Source organism: Haliotis rufescens, unplaced genomic scaffold (assembly GCF_023055435.1).
Source record: "Haliotis rufescens isolate VD_foot unplaced genomic scaffold, xgHalRufe1.0.p SCAF_2, whole genome shotgun sequence".
In the NCBI taxonomy this organism is placed as follows: Eukaryota; Metazoa; Mollusca; class Gastropoda; order Lepetellida; family Haliotidae; genus Haliotis; species Haliotis rufescens.
Genome location: NW_025963890.1, coordinates 79,454,088 through 79,472,764, shown reverse-complemented (window position 1 = coordinate 79,472,764; position 18,677 = coordinate 79,454,088). Strand labels below are relative to the sequence as shown.

General features: G+C 48.2%; 1 protein-coding gene across 5 annotated transcripts in view; it reads left to right on the top strand.

The window, feature by feature from the left end:
* Positions 1-18,677, top strand: part of LOC124123598 (low-density lipoprotein receptor-related protein 4-like) — a 199,874-nt gene that overhangs the window by 73,934 nt on the left and 107,263 nt on the right. For all 5 annotated transcript variants that reach the window (XM_048400674.1, XM_048400677.1, XM_048400675.1 and 2 more), the window contains exons 5-7: positions 4,660-4,773; positions 10,337-10,483; positions 15,015-15,611. In XM_048400674.1, the coding sequence (XP_048256631.1) occupies positions 4,660-4,773; positions 10,337-10,483; positions 15,015-15,611 (858 nt within the window). The remainder of the gene's footprint in view (positions 1-4,659; positions 4,774-10,336; positions 10,484-15,014; positions 15,612-18,677) is intronic.

Here is an 18,677-nt window from a genome sequence, read left to right as displayed (position 1 = left end):
GACAGTGTTTCAATATCTAGAATCAAAGCTTTGAAATCAAAGGACTCTAATACAAATTCCTACATTCAGAACCAAGTCGTTCAACGATCGCCTTCCAAACCAAGAAACTTAACCAGCAAAACTAACAGTAGTACAGGTGTTAACTTAATGTTCACTGGAATTAAGAGGAAAAGAGTTCTCAAACTAGTTCTATCACGAATCGAAATGGACTCTCCATTCGACACCATTGAAAGAGCTATTGGTAACTACGCCTCAGATAATCATGCAAGAGTTACTCATATTCGTCTCATGAAAACATGGCGTGACAACCGCGGCAACAACACATCCTACACAATACAAGTAAACATTGATGCTGAAGATGCTGATAAAATAACTGATGACTTCTGGCCTGAAGGTGTACTCTGCAGACAATATGTACCCAGATCCGAGATGAACCGTTCGGATAACTACAGGCCACGTAAGCAAGCTGAACACTATTCACGTGAACGTGATGAAGAGTGGCCACGGAACAACGATGAGGACTGGTCACGTGGTCGTGACGGAGTATGGTCACGCGATCCTGTAAGACAACGTGAACGATATTGGAAAAGTGACCACTAGGATATAACATATATTCACCATGAACATAAACTTCATTTGTACCCTATACATTTTAATGTGCACCCTTCGAATATCGACCTGGAATGTCAGGGGAGTTATGTATGGAACACCACGGCTCATCTCGCTCCTTAATAACAACGATGTGGTTGTTATTACCGAACACTGGCTAAAAGCAGACAATCTCAACTATCTTCATTCATTGGATAATAAATTTAATGTAAGCGCAGTGATCTGTGATGATACCTGTGCCAGTAATCGTGGATCTGGGGGTATTGCTATTTTACTCAGGACATCAACAGAATACACAGCGAAGCAAGTACCCTCTGAAGATAATCACGTTGTGATAACAAGGATTGTTAGACCTACGTTTGAAGATTTATATGTACTTGGGACAAGGCTACCTTCAACTAATCGGAGCACTAGCCAGTATAGAGACGCCTTGGATGCAATATGTAACACTTATGACAAATATTCCTGTGTCGGAACATGTGTAATAGCTGGCGACCTCAACGCTGATATTAACCACTATCCAACTAGCCAAAGGACAAAGCTTCTAACGGAACGCCTATTCAACGAAAGGAATATAATAACAACATCCACTATCTGCCCTGAAGTGCCCAAAGCTACCTTTCGCTCCAAGGACAATACGAGGAAGTCAACTGTGGACTACATATGCGTCCCTGAATATATGCGAGGCTACACAGATAGCTACAATGTCAATACTGACGTGTCATATGATGTATCTGATCACTATCCGGTATGCAGCATACTTCGTATACAACGTTGCTCGTCCTTCAACTATCGCTCCTCTAAGATCTCAGTCAAATGGTCAAAACTGATGATACAGATATTAAATTGTACAGCAGCGAAGTTGATAAGCTCCTGAACTTCACCATGGACAGTAACCAGCAGACAGACATGGTATCTTTGATAGAGAGATACAACTCACGTGTAACAAACAGTCTCCTCTCAGCCTCGGTAACAACAATCCCTAATGGTGTTTATCGACATTACCTTCGACCTTACTGGAAGTCGGATAAACTGGATGCCTACCATTATGATATGAGATGTCACCGCAGAGAATGGAAACGAGCAGGTAGACCACGTGATGAGCAGTCAATACTATATAAAAACTACCAAAATGCTAAAAGAAACTTTCGCAGGAATAAACGTCAAGCCGAATGTAGACTTGCAGAAGCGCTATACAGGGATATTGAACAGAGTTGTAATGTAGATGTGGACTACTTTTACAGGAGAATCAAAAGTATCAGAAGGAAACAGTCAACAATCAACACTTGAAGTACAACGACAAAGTAGCAGATGATCCTATCAGTAGTGTTAACACTTGGCAAGACTATTTCAGGGATTTAGCAACTCCTGACTATTCAAACAGGACAAGATAACACTATCCTGAAAGACCCATTTACATCAGAAGAGATTAGCTGTGTGGTGAAGACACTAAAATACCGAAAGTCCTCCGGTCCTGATGGAGTGACTAATGAACATATAAGGCATGCTGGAGATAGGTTACTACATCATCTTGTGATTCTCTTTAACCTAATACTAAAACACAAGTATTCTTCGTTACCTTACAGAACTGGATTCACAATCGCACTTTGTAAACAAAATGGAAAAGACAAATGTGACCCCCAAAACTACCGCGGTATCACCATTACATCAGCTATCGGAAAACTGCTAGAGAAAGTAATCATGGAGAGAATACAGAGTTGGATCAACTGTAACATTATATTCCCCGATGACTTACAGTTTGGATTTCGGAAGAGTAGTGGGGCTCAGTTTGCAGCACTAACTCTGCAAGAATGTATTGCATATTTCAAACAATGCAAGTCAGTACTCTACTGCACTTTTCTCGATAACGAAAAAGCGTTTGATAAGATTTGGCACAATGGAGTGCTGAAAAAACTATTCACTCTTGGAATAAATGGAAAGTGCTGGCGATTTATCAAACATTCTTATACCACAGCAAGATCTTATATTACATTTCAAGGTCAGCAATCAGAATACTTTGCAATATGTAGAGGTGTTGGACAAGGAAGAGTCCTATCAGCATGGCTTTTTCTGGTTTACGTTGATGAACTTATTAAAGAACTGAAACGTACAGGCACTGGCATCCAAATAGCAAACATGACCATTCCGACGTTACTGCTGGCAGATGATACTACCTTACTTTGTACTACACTTAAAGGCATGCAGGACCTCATAGACACTGTAGACGTGTATGCTCTGAGATGGAGACTTACCTACAACCTGTCCAAAAGCTGTGTCATTGCTTTCAACACGAGCGTTAAACTGCTATTGTCATTTAACCTCACCATAGGCGGAGAAACAATTAATAGAGTTGAGCAGACGAGATATGCAGGAGTTATCTTCTCCCATAACACCTTGACTAAACGACGAATTGAATCAGCATGTCACAAAGCATTGAAAGCTCTAAACTCTCTATATACATTCAGATTAAATGTCCATGGGTTTAATCCTATCATTAGTGCAAAGATATGGCGAACTGTTATCTTGCCAAATGCTCTCTACTCATGTGAGTTGTTCACCAACATAACTGATGCTTCATACACAAAACTGGAAACCACCCAGAGAACGTTTGCCCGACGTGCACAAGGATTCCCTTGTAGATCAGCATGGGAGCCCACCATAACAGCAGTTGGACTATGGTCCATGCATACATATATAGACAAATGTAAACTGTTATTCTTTGGTCGACTATGTAAAACAGAATAATTCCTTTATAACGAAGAAACTTTTCTTATGGCTATTAGGCAACTGTATAGCAGGATTCAACATCAACAGCAGTTTTATACAAGAGACAGTTTAACTGTTTAGAAAATATAATATAAAAGAAATACTGCTTGCTTATCTTAAATATGGCACTTTTATGGACAAACAGAGATGGTGCTCTGTGGTCAAGAAGGTTCTTAATCAATATGAACAGTCATTAAACTCCAGCGTGCCTCACAACAAACCAGGGCTACAAACCTTTTATGAAATTCACCCGACAGTGCGTATGCATCATTTGTGGAAAATAGCATACGTTCATCCAACACACAAACTCTACATATCATCCATGATATATCTGGCATCAATAAAACCTGGTTATGTCACATGTACACTATGTCACAACATAGTACCGGACTGTACAAAACATGTCATCATTGACTGTGAAGGACCCATACAACAGAGAAATCAGATGTGCGATAAACTTTCTTCACTGCTGCATATAAACGATTTTATTAACTTTTGTGACCAGGATGACACTGCAATGTTGAACTGTTTGCTTGGAGGAGATGACAACACCTTATGTCGTGTTGATTTTAGCACTTGGATACGATTTGTGTTGGTTGTCTCAAAGTTTGTACATATTTGCAGGTTACACATCAAACAAAACATGTGATAACCGTTACTGTTCACAAGCTCCTACTTAGAAGGACATTGTATTCATTTTTTTGGTTATCTGCGTTTTGTTCACTACAGGTCATCTATGATTTGACCTAACTTACTGTCATATGTACTATTCAGTTATTTGAGGAAATAAAGAATGTCTGTCTGTCCGCCACGTGCTCCGACTACAGACAGGAACTGAGAGACAGACTGGGGGAGATATGGGATGCCACCCCACAATACTGTTAGACCTTTGATCCGTTCAATACGAGGAAGATTGATTGTAGGCATCCAAGCAGGAGGGGGACACACACTACTGACGTGTGAATTGATAATTCTGTTCTTACATCTTGATCACGTCATTTCTATGCTAGACCAGTCGTTTTGTAGGACCTGAAACGACCCTACAGTCACATACAGGCACCTCATAAGAGATCTCCCAGCCTACAACAGACAGTGTTGTAACATCTTCATCACGTCATTTCTATGCCAGACCAGTGTCATTAAATGTGTAATGTTGTTTTCATGGTCCATTGTCCGTATATTCGAATCAAATATTCTTATCTCTCACATATTGTCTCACAATGTACGCATATACTTGCTTGAATCGCTCCCTAACACGCTGCTTATTTTAAAACTGTCATCTAGACCCGCGCTGTGACGAGAGATCGTTCCGGTGTGGAAACTCAGCGTGTATTCCCGACAAGTGGCGATGTGACGGAGAACCAGATTGTTCCGATCACTCCGACGAATTACACTGTGGTGAGGACACAATGCGTTACAGTGCACTGATCCTATAGTCCGGCGTTTGGCCTGGTGTCACAGTGATGAATGAGTGAACGTGTGAGTTAGGATTAACAATCACGATTTAATCGGCAGTATTTCAGCCATATCGTGACGATAGAGTAATGAATGGCCTGGGTGTCATTTCACTGAATGGCATGGGTGAGGATATAGTGAATGGCCTGGGTGTCACTGTAGTGAATGGCATGGGTGACGATATAGTGAATGGCCTGGGTGTCACTGTAGTGAATGGCCTGGGTGTCACTGTAGTGAATGGCCTGGGTGTCACTGTAGTGATTGGCATGGGTGACGATATAGTGAATGGCCTGGGTGTCACTGTAGTGAATGGCATGGGTGACGATATAGTGAATGGCCTGGGTGTCACTGTAGTGATTGGCATGGGTGACGATATAGTGAATGGCCTGGGTGTCACTGTAGTGATTGGCAAGGGTGACGATATAGTGATGGCCTGGGTGTCACTGTAGTAAATGGCCTGGGGGACACTGTAGTAAATGGCCTGGTTGTCACTGTAGTGAATGACCTGGGTGTCCTTATAGTGATAGCCCGGTTGACACTGTAGTGAATGGCCTGGGTGACACTGTAGTGAATAGACTGGGTATCACTGTAGTGAATGTCCCCGGTGACACTGTAGTAAATTGTCTGGGTGTCACTTTAGTGAATGGCCTTGGTGACACTGTAGAGAACGGCTTGGGTGTCACTGTAGTGAATGGCCTGGCTGACACTGTAGTGAATTGTCCTGTTGAAACCGTATTGAATTGCCTGGATGAAACTGAAGTGAATGGCCTGGGTGTCACTGTAGTGAATGGCCCGGGTGACGCTGTAGTGAATGGCCCAGCCAGGGCAAACTGTAGTGAATGGCCTGGGTGTCACTGTAGTCAATGGCCTGGGTGTCACTTCATTCAATGTCATGGGTGTCATTTCAGTGAATGGCATGGGTGAAACTTAAGTGAATTGTCTGGGTGTCACTGCAGTGAATGGCCCGGGTGACGCTGTAGTGAATGACATGGGTGTCACTGTAGTGAATGGCCTGGGTGACACTGTAGTGAATAGACTGGGTATCACTGTAGTGAATGTCCCCGGTGACACTGTAGTAAATTGTCTGGCTGTCACTTCAGTGAATGGCCTTGGTGACACTGTAGAGAACGGCTTGGGTGTCACTGTAGTGAATGGCCTGGCTGACACCGTATTGAATTGCCTGGATGAAACTGAAGTGAATGGCCTAGGTGTCACTGTAGTGAATGGCCTGGGTGACACTGTAGTGAATGGCCTTGGTGACACTGTAGTAAATTGTCTGGGTGTCACTTCAGTGAATGGCCTTGGTGACACTGTAGAGAACGGCTTTGGTGTCACTGTAGTGAATGGCCTGGCTGACACTGTAGTGAATTGTCCTGTTGACACCGTATTGAATTGCCTGGATGAAACTGAAGTGAATGGCCTGGGTGTCACTGTAGTGAATGGCCTTGGTGACACTGTAGTGAATGGCCTGGCTGTCACTTCAGTGAATGGCCTGGTTCACACGGTAATGAATGGCCTAGGTGTCACTTCAGTGAATTGCCAGGCTCTCACTTCAGTGAATGGCCTGACTGACACTGTTGTGAATGGCCGGATGAAACTGTAGTGAATGGCCCCGGTGACACTGTAGTGAATTGTCTGGGTGTCACTGTAGTGAATGGCCTGGGTGTCACTGTATTGAATGGCCTGGGTGTCACTGTATTGAATGGCCTGGGAGTTACTGTTGTATATTGTCTGGGTGTAACTTCAGTGAATGGCCTCGTTGACACTGTAGTGAATGGGCTGTGTTACGCTGAAGTGAATGGACTGGGTGTAACTGTAGTGAACTGTCTGGGTGTCACTTCAGTGAATGGCCTTGTTGACACTGTAGTGAATGGCCTGGTTGACACTGTAGCGAATGGCCTGGGTGACACTGTTGTGAATTGCCATGGTGACACTGTAGTGAATTGTCTGGGTGTCACTTCAGTGAATGGCCTTTTTGACACTGTAGTGAATGGCCTGGATGACACTGTAGTGAATGGCCTGGGTGACACTGTTGTGAATGGCCATGGTGACACTGTAGTGAATGGCCTGGTTGACACTGTAGTGAATGGCCTGGGTGACACTGTTGTGAATTGCCATGGTGACACTGTAGTGAACTGTCTGGGTGTCACTTCAGTGAATGGCCTTTTTGACACTGTAGTGAATGGCCTGGTTGACACTGTAGTGAATGGCCTGGGTGACACTGTTGTGAATTGTCATGGTGAAACTGTAGTGAATGGCCTGGTTGACACTGTAGTGAATGGCCTTGGTGAAACAATTGTGAATTGCCATGGTGACACTGTAGTGAATTGCCTGGGTGACACTGCAGTGAATGGCCTGGCTGACACTGTAGTGAATGGCCTGGCTGGCACTGTAGTGAATGGCCTTGGTGACACTGTAGTGAATCGTATAGGTGTAGCTGTAGTGAATCGTCTTGGTGTCACAGTAATGAATGGCCTGGGTGTCACTTCAGTGAGTGGCCTTGGTGTCAATGTAATGAATGGCCTGGTTGACACTGTAGTGAATCATCTAGGTGTTGCTGTAGTTAATGGACTGGCTGACACTGTAGTGAATGACCTGTGTGTCACTTCAGTGAATGGCCTCGGTGTCACTTTACTGAATGACCCGGGTGTCACTTTAGTGAATGGCCTGGGTGTAACTTCAGTGAATGGCCTTGTTGTCACTTCAGTGAATGGCCTGAATGACACTGTAGTGAATGACTTGTGTGACACTGTTGTGAATTGCCTTCGTGACATTGTAATGAATGACCTGTGTGTCACTTCAGTGAATGGCACGGGTGTAACTTCAGTGAATGGCCTGAATGACACTGTAGTGAATGACCTGTGTGTCACTTCAGTGAATGGCACGGGTGTCATAGAAATGAATGACCTGGGTGTCACTTCAGTGAATGGCCTGAATGACACTGTACTGAATGACCTGTGTGACACTGTTGTGAATTGTCTTCGTGACATTGTAATAAATGACCTGTGTGTCACTTCAGTGAATGGCCTCTGTGGCACGGGTGTCAAAGAAATGAATGGCCTGGGTGTCGGTGTAATGAATGGCCTGGATGTCGGTGTAATGAATTGCCTGGGTGTCGGTGTAATGAATGGCCTGGATGTCGGTGTAATGAATGGCCTGGGTGTCAAAGAAATGAATGGCCTGGGTGTCGGTGTAATGAATGGCCTGGATGTCGGTGTAATGAATGGCCTGGATGTCGGTGTAATGAATGGCCTGGATGTCGGTGTAATGAATTGCCTGGATGTCGGTGTAATGAATGGCCTGGATGTCGGTGTAATGGATGGGCTGGATGTCGGTGTAATGAATGGCCTGGATGTCGGTGTAATGAATTGCCTGGATGTCGGTGTAATGAATGGCCTGGATGTCGGTGTAATGAATGGCCTGGATGTCGGTGTAATGAATGGCCTGGTGTCGGTGTAATGAATTGCCTGGATGTCGGTGTAATGAATGGCCTGGATGTCGGTGTAATGAATTGCCTGGATGTCGGTGTAATGAATTGCCTGGATGTCTGTGTAATGAATGGCCTGGATGTCGGTGTAATGAATTGCCTGGATGTCGGTGTAATGAATGGCCTGGATGTCGGTGTAATGAATGGCCTGGATGTCGGTGTAATGAATGGCCTGGATGTCGGTGTAATGAATGGCCTGGGTGTCAGTGTAATGAATGGCCTGGATGTCGGTGTAATGAATGGCCTGGATGTCGGTGCAATGAATGGCCTGGGTGTCGGTGCAATGAATGGCCTGGGTGTCGGTGCAATGAATGGCCTGGATGTCGGTGTAATGAATTGCCTGGATGTCGGTGTAATGAATGGCCTGGGTGTCGGTGTAATGAATGGCCTGGATGTCGGTGTAATGAATGGCCTGGATGTCGGTGTAATGAATGGCCTGGATGTCGGTGTAATGAATGGCCTGGATGTCGGTGTAATGAACTGCCTGGGTGTCGGTGTAATGAATGGCCTGGATGTCGGTGTAATGAATGGCCTGGATGTCGGTGTAATGAACTGCCTGGGTGTCGGTGTAATGAATGGCCTGGGTGTCGGTGTAATGAATGGCCTGGATGTCGGTGTAATGAATGGCCTGGATGTCTGTGTAATGAACTGCCTGGGTGTCGGTGTAATGAATGGCCTGGATGTCGGTGTAATGAATGGCCTGGATGTCGGTGTAATGAATGGCCTGGGTGTCGGTGTAATGAATGGCCTGGGTGTCGGTGTAATGAATGGCCTGGATGTCTGTGTAATGAATGGCCTGGATGTCGGTGTAATGAACTGCCTGGGTGTCGGTGTAATGAATGGCCTGGATGTCGGTGTAATGAATGGCCTGGATGTCGGTGTAATGAATTGCCTGGGTGTCGGTGTAATGAATGGCCTGGATGTCGGTGTAATGAATGGCCTGGATGTCGGTGTAATGAATGGCCTAGATGTCGGTGTAATGAATGGCCTGGGTGTCGGTGTAATGAATTGCCTGGGTGTCGGTGTAATGAATGGCCTGGATGTCGGTGTAATGAATGGCCTGGATGTCGGTGTAATGAATGGCCTAGATGTCGGTGTAATGAATGGCCTGGATGTCTGTGTAATGAACTGCCTGGGTGTCGGTGTAATGAATGGCCTGGATGTCGGTGTAATGAATGGCCTGGATGTCGGTGTAATGAATGGCCTGGGTGTCGGTGTAATGAATGGCCTGGGTGTCGGTGTAATGAATGGCCTGGATGTCGGTGTAATGAATGGCCTGGATGTCGGTGTAATGAACTGCCTGGGTGTCGGTGTAATGAATGGCCTGGATGTCGGTGTAATGAATGGCCTGGATGTCGGTGTAATGAATTGCCTGGGTGTCGGTGTAATGAACTGCCTGGATGTCGGTGTAATGAATGGCCTGGATGTCGGTGTAATGAATGGCCTAGATGTCGGTGTAATGAATGGCCTGGATGTCGGTGTAATGAATTGCCTGGGTGTCGGTGTAATGAATGGCCTGGATGTCGGTGTAATGAACTGCCTGGATGTCGGTGTAATGAATTGCCTGGGTGTCGGTGTAATGAATGGCCTGGATGTCGGTGTAATGAACTGCCTGGATGTCGGTGTAATGAACTGCCTTGGTGTCGGTGTAATGAATGGCCTGGATGTCGGTGTAATGAATGGCCTGGGTGTCACGGGAATGAATGGGCACACATTAATTACAGACAACCTTTTGTGGTAATCCTGAAATATTATGTTTGATACTAGTTTTTGTATGACAACTGATGAAAATATGTAATTGCTGAATAAGGAAATGTACTTTAATATTGACAACACCTCCAGTCCCAATCATAGCACGCGTCACAATGAGACTGAGAATTAGTTTATAAAAGTGTTCATTTTGTGTTCAGAAAATTCCTTGTGTTATGTCGCCCATTATTACCACCTGCGACTGACGTTTTTTGTCATTTGGAGCTGTTCCTTATCATGTGATATACTATGTGTCTCTGGCGCATCAAGAGGCCAGCGCAACCGCAACAACTCCCCCGCTGACAACACCGTCATCAGCTACCGGAGACGCCCTAACTAGAACTGTGACGTCACCTGCTACCACGGGCACTACTACTACACAAGTAAATATTGTTGGAAATGCATCGGACATGTCTGGTGAGTTTACAGAGAAAGTAGATCTTGACGTGATTAAGTACAATAACCTGAAGAACCGGGGTCTTCATTTGAAGCATCATATACTGTATATTGAGTCCCAAAGCATTAAGGGGGTCAATATAATTTTCTGGGAAATTTTCTATGATAATCACGGGAAATTTGCGTGAAAGACCCACTACTTGTTGATTCACAGCTTCAAGACACGAAGTAAGGCTTCTGGACTGATTCTGGCTTAACAGCTTGTTTCACGACACAGGACACCAAACAAAGTCAACAATTGTGGTTTGTGAAACCTGAAACAAAAATATGTTTCCACTATATCCTGGGACAGATTGTTTAAATCTCATGATATTGCACACTTATCTATGGTGTCTCGTTTCCAGATAACAACAGAGTTTTGAACTCTTATGGGCGTTGTGTATGCCTCAGCCCGGGGACTCCCCATCTCTCCAGTCTCTGCTGTGTAAAGGCCAATGGCTTGTATATGCCTCAGCCCGGGTACTCCCCATCTCTCCAGTCTCTGCTGTGTGAAGGCCAATGGCTTGTATATGCCTCAGCCCGGGGACTCCCCATCTCTCCAGTCTCTGCTGTGTAAAGGCCAATGGCTTGTATATGCCTCAGCCCGGTGACTCCCCATCTCTCCAGTCTCTGCTGTGTGAAGGCCAATGGCTTGTATATGCCTCAGCCCGGTGACTCCCCATCTCTCCAGTCTCTGCTGTGTGAAGGCCAATGGCTTGTATATGCCTCAGCCCGGTGACTCCCCATCTCTCCAGTCTCTGCTGTGTAAAGGCCAATGGCTTGTATATGCCTCAGCCCAGTGACTCCAAATATCTCCAGTCTCTGCTGTGTGAAGGCCAATGGCTTGTGTATGCCTCAGCCCGGTGACTCCAAATATCTCCAGTCTCTACTGTGTGAAGGCCAATGGCTTGTATATGCCTCAGCCCGGTGACTCCAAATATCTCCAGTCTCTGCTGTGTGAAGGCCAATGGCTTGTGTATGCCTCAGCCCGGTGACTCCAAATATCTCCAGTCTCTGCTGTGTGAAGGCCAATGGCTTGTATATGCCTCAGCCCGGGTACTCCCCATCTCTCCAGTCTCTGCTGTGTGAAGGCCAATGGCTTGTATATGCCTCAGCCCGGGTACTCCCCATCTCTCCAGTCTCTGCTGTGTAAAGGCCAATGGCTTGTATATGCCTCAGCCCGGTGACTCCCCATCTCTCCAGTCTCTACTGTGTGAAGGTCAATGGCTTGTATATGCCTCAGCCCGGTGACTCCCCATCTCTCCAGTCTCTGCTGTGTAAAGGCCAATGGCTTGTATATGCTTCAGCCCGGGGACTCCCCATCTCTCCAGTCTCTGCTGTGTGAAGGCCAATGGCTTGTATATGCCTCAGCCCGGTGACTCCAAATATCTCCAGTCTCTGCTGTGTGAAGGCCAATGGCTTGTGTATGCCTCAGCCCGGTGACTCCAAATATCTCCAGTCTCTACTGTGTGAAGGCCAATGGCTTGTATATGCCTCAGCCCGGGTACTCCCCATCTCTCCAGTCTCTGCTGTGTGAAGGCCAATGGCTTGTATATGCCTCAGCCCGGTGACTCCCCATCTCTCCAGTCTCTGCTGTGTAAAGGCCAATGGCTTGTATATGCCTCAGCCCGGTGACTCCCCATCTCTCCAGTCTCTACTGTGTGAAGGTCAATGGCTTGTATATGCCTCAGCCCGGTGACTCCCCATCTCTCCAGTCTCTGCTGTGTAAAGGCCAATGGCTTGTATATGCTTCAGCCCGGGGACTCCCCATCTCTCCAGTCTCTGCTGTGTGAAGGCCAATGGCTTGTATATGCCTCAGCCCGGTGACTCCCCATCTCTCCAGTCTCTGCTGTGTAAAGGCCAATGGCTTGTGTATGCTTCAGCCCGGGTACTCCCCATCTCTCCAGTCTCTGCTGTGTAAAGGCCAATGGCTTGTATATGCCTCAGCCCGGGTACTCCCCATCTCTCCAGTCTCTGCTGTGTGAAGGCCAATGGCTTGTGTATGCTTCAGCCCGGGTACTCCCCATCTCTCCAGTCTCTGCTGTGTGAAGGCCAATGGCTTGTATATGCCTCAGCCCGGGGACTCCCCATCTCTCCAGTCTCTGCTGTGTAAAGGCCAATGGCTTGTGTATGCTTCAGCCCGGGTACTCCCCATCTCTCCAGTCTCTGCTGTGTAAAGGCCAATGGCTTGTATATGCCTCAGCCCGGGGACTCCCCATCTCTCCAGTCTCTGCTGTGTGAAGGCCAATGGCTTGTATATGCCTCAGCCCGGTGACTCCCCATCTCTCCAGTCTCTGCTGTGTGAAGGCCAATGGCTTGTATATGCCTCAGCCCGGTGACTCCCCATCTCTCCAGTCTCTGCTGTGTAAAGGCCAATGGCTTGTATATGCCTCAGCCCAGTGACTCCAAATATCTCCAGTCTCTGCTGTGTGAAGGCCAATGGCTTGTATATGCCTCAGCCCGGGGACTCCCCATCTCTCCAGTCTCTGCTGTGTAAAGGCCAATGGCTTGTGTATGCTTCAGCCCGGGTACTCCCCACTCTCCAGTCTCTGCTGTGTAAAGGCCAATGGCTTGTATATGCCTCAGCCCGGTGACTCCCCATCTCTCCAGTCTCTGCTGTGTAAAGGCCAATGGCTTGTATATGCCTCAGCCCGGTGACTCCCCATCTCTCCAGTCTCTGCTGTGTAAAGGCCAATGGCTTGTATATGCTTCAGCCCGGGGACTCCCCATCTCTCCAGTCTCTGCTGTGTGAAGGCCAATGGCTTGTATATGCCTCAGCCCGGTGACTCCCCATCTCTCCAGTCTCTGCTGTGTAAAGGCCAATGGCTTGTGTATGCTTCAGCCCGGGTACTCCCCATCTCTCCAGTCTCTGCTGTGTAAAGGCTAATGGCTTGTATATGCCTCAGCCCGGGTACTCCCCATCTCTCCAGTCTCTGCTGTGTGAAGGCCAATGGCTTGTGTATGCTTCAGCCCGGGTACTCCCCATCTCTCCAGTCTCTGCTGTGTGAAGGCCAATGGCTTGTATATGCCTCAGCCCGGGGACTCCCCATCTCTCCAGTCTCTGCTGTGTAAAGGCCAATGGCTTGTGTATGCTTCAGCCCGGGTACTCCCCATCTCTCCAGTCTCTGCTGTGTAAAGGCCAATGGCTTGTATATGCCTCAGCCCGGGGACTCCCCATCTCTCCAGTCTCTGCTGTGTGAAGGCCAATGGCTTGTATATGCCTCAGCCCGGTGACTCCCCATCTCTCCAGTCTCTGCTGTGTGAAGGCCAATGGCTTGTATATGCCTCAGCCCGGTGACTCCCCATCTCTCCAGTCTCTGCTGTGTAAAGGCCAATGGCTTGTATATGCCTCAGCCCAGTGACTCCAAATATCTCCAGTCTCTGCTGTGTGAAGGCCAATGGCTTGTATATGCCTCAGCCCGGGGACTCCCCATCTCTCCAGTCTCTGCTGTGTAAAGGCCAATGGCTTGTGTATGCTTCAGCCCGGGTACTCCCCACTCTCCAGTCTCTGCTGTGTAAAGGCCAATGGCTTGTATATGCCTCAGCCCGGGGACTCCCCATCTCTCCAGTCTCTGCTGTGTGAAGGCCAATGGCTTGTGTATGCCTCAGCCCGGTGACTCCCCATCTCTCCAGTCTCTACTGTGTGAAGGCCAATGGCTTGTATATGCCTCAGCCCGGTGACTCCCCATCTCTCCAGTCTCTGCTGTGTGAAGGCCAATGGCTTGTATATGCCTCAGCCCGGTGACTCCCCATCTCTCCAGTCTCTACTGTGTGAAGGCCAATGGCTTGTATATGCCTCAGCCCGGTGACTCCCCATCTCTCCAGTCTCTACTGTGTGAAGGCCAATGGCTTGTATATGCCTCAGCCCGGTGACTCCCCATCTCTCCAGTCTCTACTGTGTGAAGGCCAATGGCTTGTATATGCCTCAGCCCGGTGACTCCCCATCTCTCCAGTCTCTGCTGTGTAAAGGCCAATGGCTTGTATATGCCTCAGCCCGGTGACTCCCCATCTCTCCAGTCTCTGCTGTGTGAAGGCCAATGGCTTGTATATGCCTCAGCCCGGTGACTCCCCATCTCTCCAGTCTCTACTGTGTGAAGGCCAATGGCTTGTATATGCCTCAGCCCGGTGACTCCCCATCTCTCCAGTCTCTACTGTGTGAAGGCCAATGGCTTGTATATGCCTCAGCCCGGTGACTCCCCATCTCTCCAGTCTCTACTGTGTGAAGGCCAATGGCTTGTATATGCCTCAGCCCGGTGACTCCCCATCTCTCCAGTCTCTGCTGTGTAAAGGCCAATGGCTTGTATATGCCTCAGCCCGGTGACTCCCCATCTCTCCAGTCTCTACTGTGTGAAAGCCAATGGCTTGCGCGATCCTGATTTGGAAGAAAACTTGCCCCAAACGACGTTAAAACAGACCCACTCACTTACTCAATATTATATAATGTAAACATATTATCCAAATAATGGGTGGGTATACTGTTTAATGGGTGCGTAACAATCTCTGTTTTTTTCAGGGCAAGTTCAAATTAATCCGCTTCAGTTTGACAGTACCAGCTATTCACCTAACTCCTCGCCCACCAACAGCACACGTATTCAAGATCTACCCGCTAACATCAGCAGGGATAACTCGTCGTTGCCCATCAACAACACAAGTATTCAAGATCTACCCGCTAACATCAGCAGGGATAACTCGTCCTTGCCCATCAACAACACAAGTATTCAAGATCTACCCGCTAACATCAGCAGGAATAACTCGTCCTTGCCCATCAACAGCACAAGTATTCAAGATCTACCCGCTAACATCAGCAGGGATAACTCGTCCTTCCCCATCAACAACACAAGCATTCACGATCCACCCGCTAACATCAGCAGGGAGAATTCGTCCTTGCCCATCAATAACACAAGTATTCAAGATCTACCCGCTAACATCAGCAGGGATAACTCGTCCTTGCCCATCAACAACACACGTTTTCAAGATCTACCCGCTAACATCAGCAGAGACAACTCGTCGTTGCCCATCAACAACACAAATATTGGCAGTGAACACATGAATGTCTCATCACGTTTTTCTGATGAAACAAGAACAAGCCCATCTCAAGGCGACTTGACCGGTACGTGAATGACAACCACAAGAACCCCCTTGACTGGTAGGTGTATGAGAGCTACGAGTAGCCCCTTGACTGGTGGTTGTATGAGAGCCACGAGTAGACCCTTGACTGGTGGGTGTATGAGAGCCACAAGTAGACCCTTGACTGGTGGGTATATGAGAGCCACGAGTAGACCCTTGACTGGTAGGTGTATGAGAGCTACGAGAAGCCCATTGACTGGTGGTTGTATGAGAGCCACGAGTAGACCCTTGACTGGTGGGTGTATGAGAGCCCCAAGTAGACCCTTGACTGGTGGGTATATGAGAGCCACGAGTAGACCCTTGACTGGTAGGTGTATGAGAGCCACGAGTAGACCCTTGACTGGTGGGTGTATGAGAGCCACGAGTAGACCCTTGACTGGTGGTTGTATGAGAGCCACAAGTAGACCCTTGACTGGTGGGTATATGAGAGCCACGAGTAGACCCTTGACTGGTGGGTGTATGAGAGCCACGAGTAGACCCTTGACTGGTGGTTGTATGAGAGCCACGAGTAGACCCTTGACTGGTGGTTGTATGAGAGCGCCAAGTAGACCCTTGACTGGTTGGTATATGAGAGCCACGAGTAGACCCTTGACTGGTGGGTGTATGAGAGCCACGAGTAGACCCTTGACTGGTGAATGTATGAGAGCCACGAGTAGACCATTGTCTGGTGGGTGTATGAGAGCCACGAGTAGACCATTGTCTGGTGGGTGTATGAGAGCCACGAGTAGACCATTGTCTGGTGGGTGTATGAGAGCCACGAGTAGACCATTGTCTGGTGGGTGTATGAGAGCCACGAGTAGACCCTTGACTGGTGGGTGTATGAGAGCCACGAGTAGACCCTTGACTGGTGGGTGTATGAGGGCCACGAGTAGACCATTGTCTGGTGGGTGTATGAGAGCCACGAGTAGACCCTTGACTGGTGGGTGTATGAGAGCCACGAGTAGACCATTGTCTGGTGGGTGTATGAGAGCCACGAGTAGACCCTTGACTGGTGGGTGTATGAGAGCGCCAAGTAGACCCTTGACTGGTTGGTATATGGGAGCCACGAGTAGACCCTTGACTGGTGAATGTATGAGAGCCACGAGTAGACCATTGTCTGGTGGGTGTATGAGAGCCACGAGTAGACCCTTGACTGGTGGGTGTATGAGAGCCACGAGTAGACCATTGTCTGGTGGGTGTATGAGAGCCACGAGTAGACCATTGTCTGGTGGGTGTATGAGAGCCACGAGTAGACCATTGTCTGGTGGGTGTATGAGAGCCACGAGTAGACCCTTGACTGGTGAATGTATGAGAGCCACAAGTAGACCATTGTCTGGTGGGTGTATGAGAGCCACGAGTAGACCCTTGACTGGTGGGTGTATGAGAGCCACGAGTAGACCCTTGACTGGTGGGTGTATGAGAGCCACGAGTAGACCCTTGACTGGTGGGTGTATGAGAGCCACGAGTAGACCCTTGACTGGTGGGTGTATGAGAGCCACGAGTAGACCCTTGACTTGTGGGTGTATGAGAGCCACGAGTTGACCATTGTCTGGTGGGTGTATGAGAGCCACGAGTAGACCCTTGACTGGTGGGTGTATGAGAGCCACGAGTAGACCCTTGACTTATGGGTGTATGAGAGCCACGAGTAGACCCTTGACTGGTGGGTGTATGAGAGCCACGAGTAGACCCTTGACCGGTGAATGTATGAGAGCCACGAGTAGACCATTGTCTGGTGGGTGTATGAGAGCCACGAGTAGACCCTTGACTGGTGGGTGTATGAGAGCCACGAGTAGACCCTTGACTGGTGGGTGTATGAGAGCCACGAATAGACCATTGTCTGGTGGGTGTATGAGAGCCACGAGTAGACCCTTGACTGGTGGGTGTATATGAGCGCCAAGTAGACCCTTGACTGGTTGGTATATGAGAGCCACGAGTAGACCCTTGACTGGTGAATGTATGAGAGCCACGAGTAGACCATTGTCTGGTGGGTGTATGAGAGCCACGAGTAGACCATTGTCTGGTGGGTGTATGAGAGCCACGAGTAGACCCTTGACTGGTGGGTGTATGAGAGCCACGAGTAGACCATTGTCTGGTGGGTGTATGAGAGCCACGAGTAGACCCTTGACTTGTGGGTGTATGAGAGCCACGAGTAGACCCTTGACTTGTGGGTGTATGAGAGCCACGAGTAGACCCTTGACTGGTGGGTGTATGAGAGCCACGAGTAGACCCTTGACCGGTGGGTGTATGAGAGCCACGAGTAGACCCTTGACTGGTGGGTGTATGAGAGCCACGAGTAGACCCTTGACTTGTGGGTGTATGAGAGCCACGAGTAGACCCTTGACTGGTGGGTGTATGAGAGCCACGAGTAGACCCTTGACCGGTGAATGTATGAGAGCCACGAGTAGACCATTGTCTGGTGGGTGTATGAGAGCCACGAGTAGACCCTTGACTGGTGGGTGTATGAGAGCCACGAGTAGACCCTTGACTGGTGGGTGTATGAGAGCCACGAATAGACCATTGTCTGGTGGGTGTATGAGAGCCACGAGTAGACCCTTGACTGGTGGGTGTATGAGAGCGCCAAGTAGACCCTTGACTGGTTGGTATATGAGAGCCACGAGTAGACCCTTGACTGGTGAATGTATGAGAGCCACGAGTAGACCATTGTCTGTCGGGTGTATGAGAGCCACGAGTAGACCATTGTCTGGTTGGTGTATGAGAGCCACGAGTAGACCCTTGACTGGTGAATGTATGAAAGCCACGAGTAGACCCTTGACTGGTGGGTGTATGAGAGCCACGAGTAGACCCTTGACTGGTGGGTGTATGAAAGCCACGAGTAGACCCTTGACTGGTGGGTGTATGAGAGCCACGAGTAGACCCTTGACTGGTGGGTGTATGAGAGCGCCAAGTAGACCCTTGACTGGTTGGTATATGAGAGCCACGAGTAGACCCTTGACTGGTGAATGTATGAGAGCCACGAGTAGACCATTGTCTGGTGGGTGTATGAGAGCCACGAGTAGACCATTGTCTGGTGGGTGTATGAGAGCCACGAGTAGACCCTTGACTGGTGGGT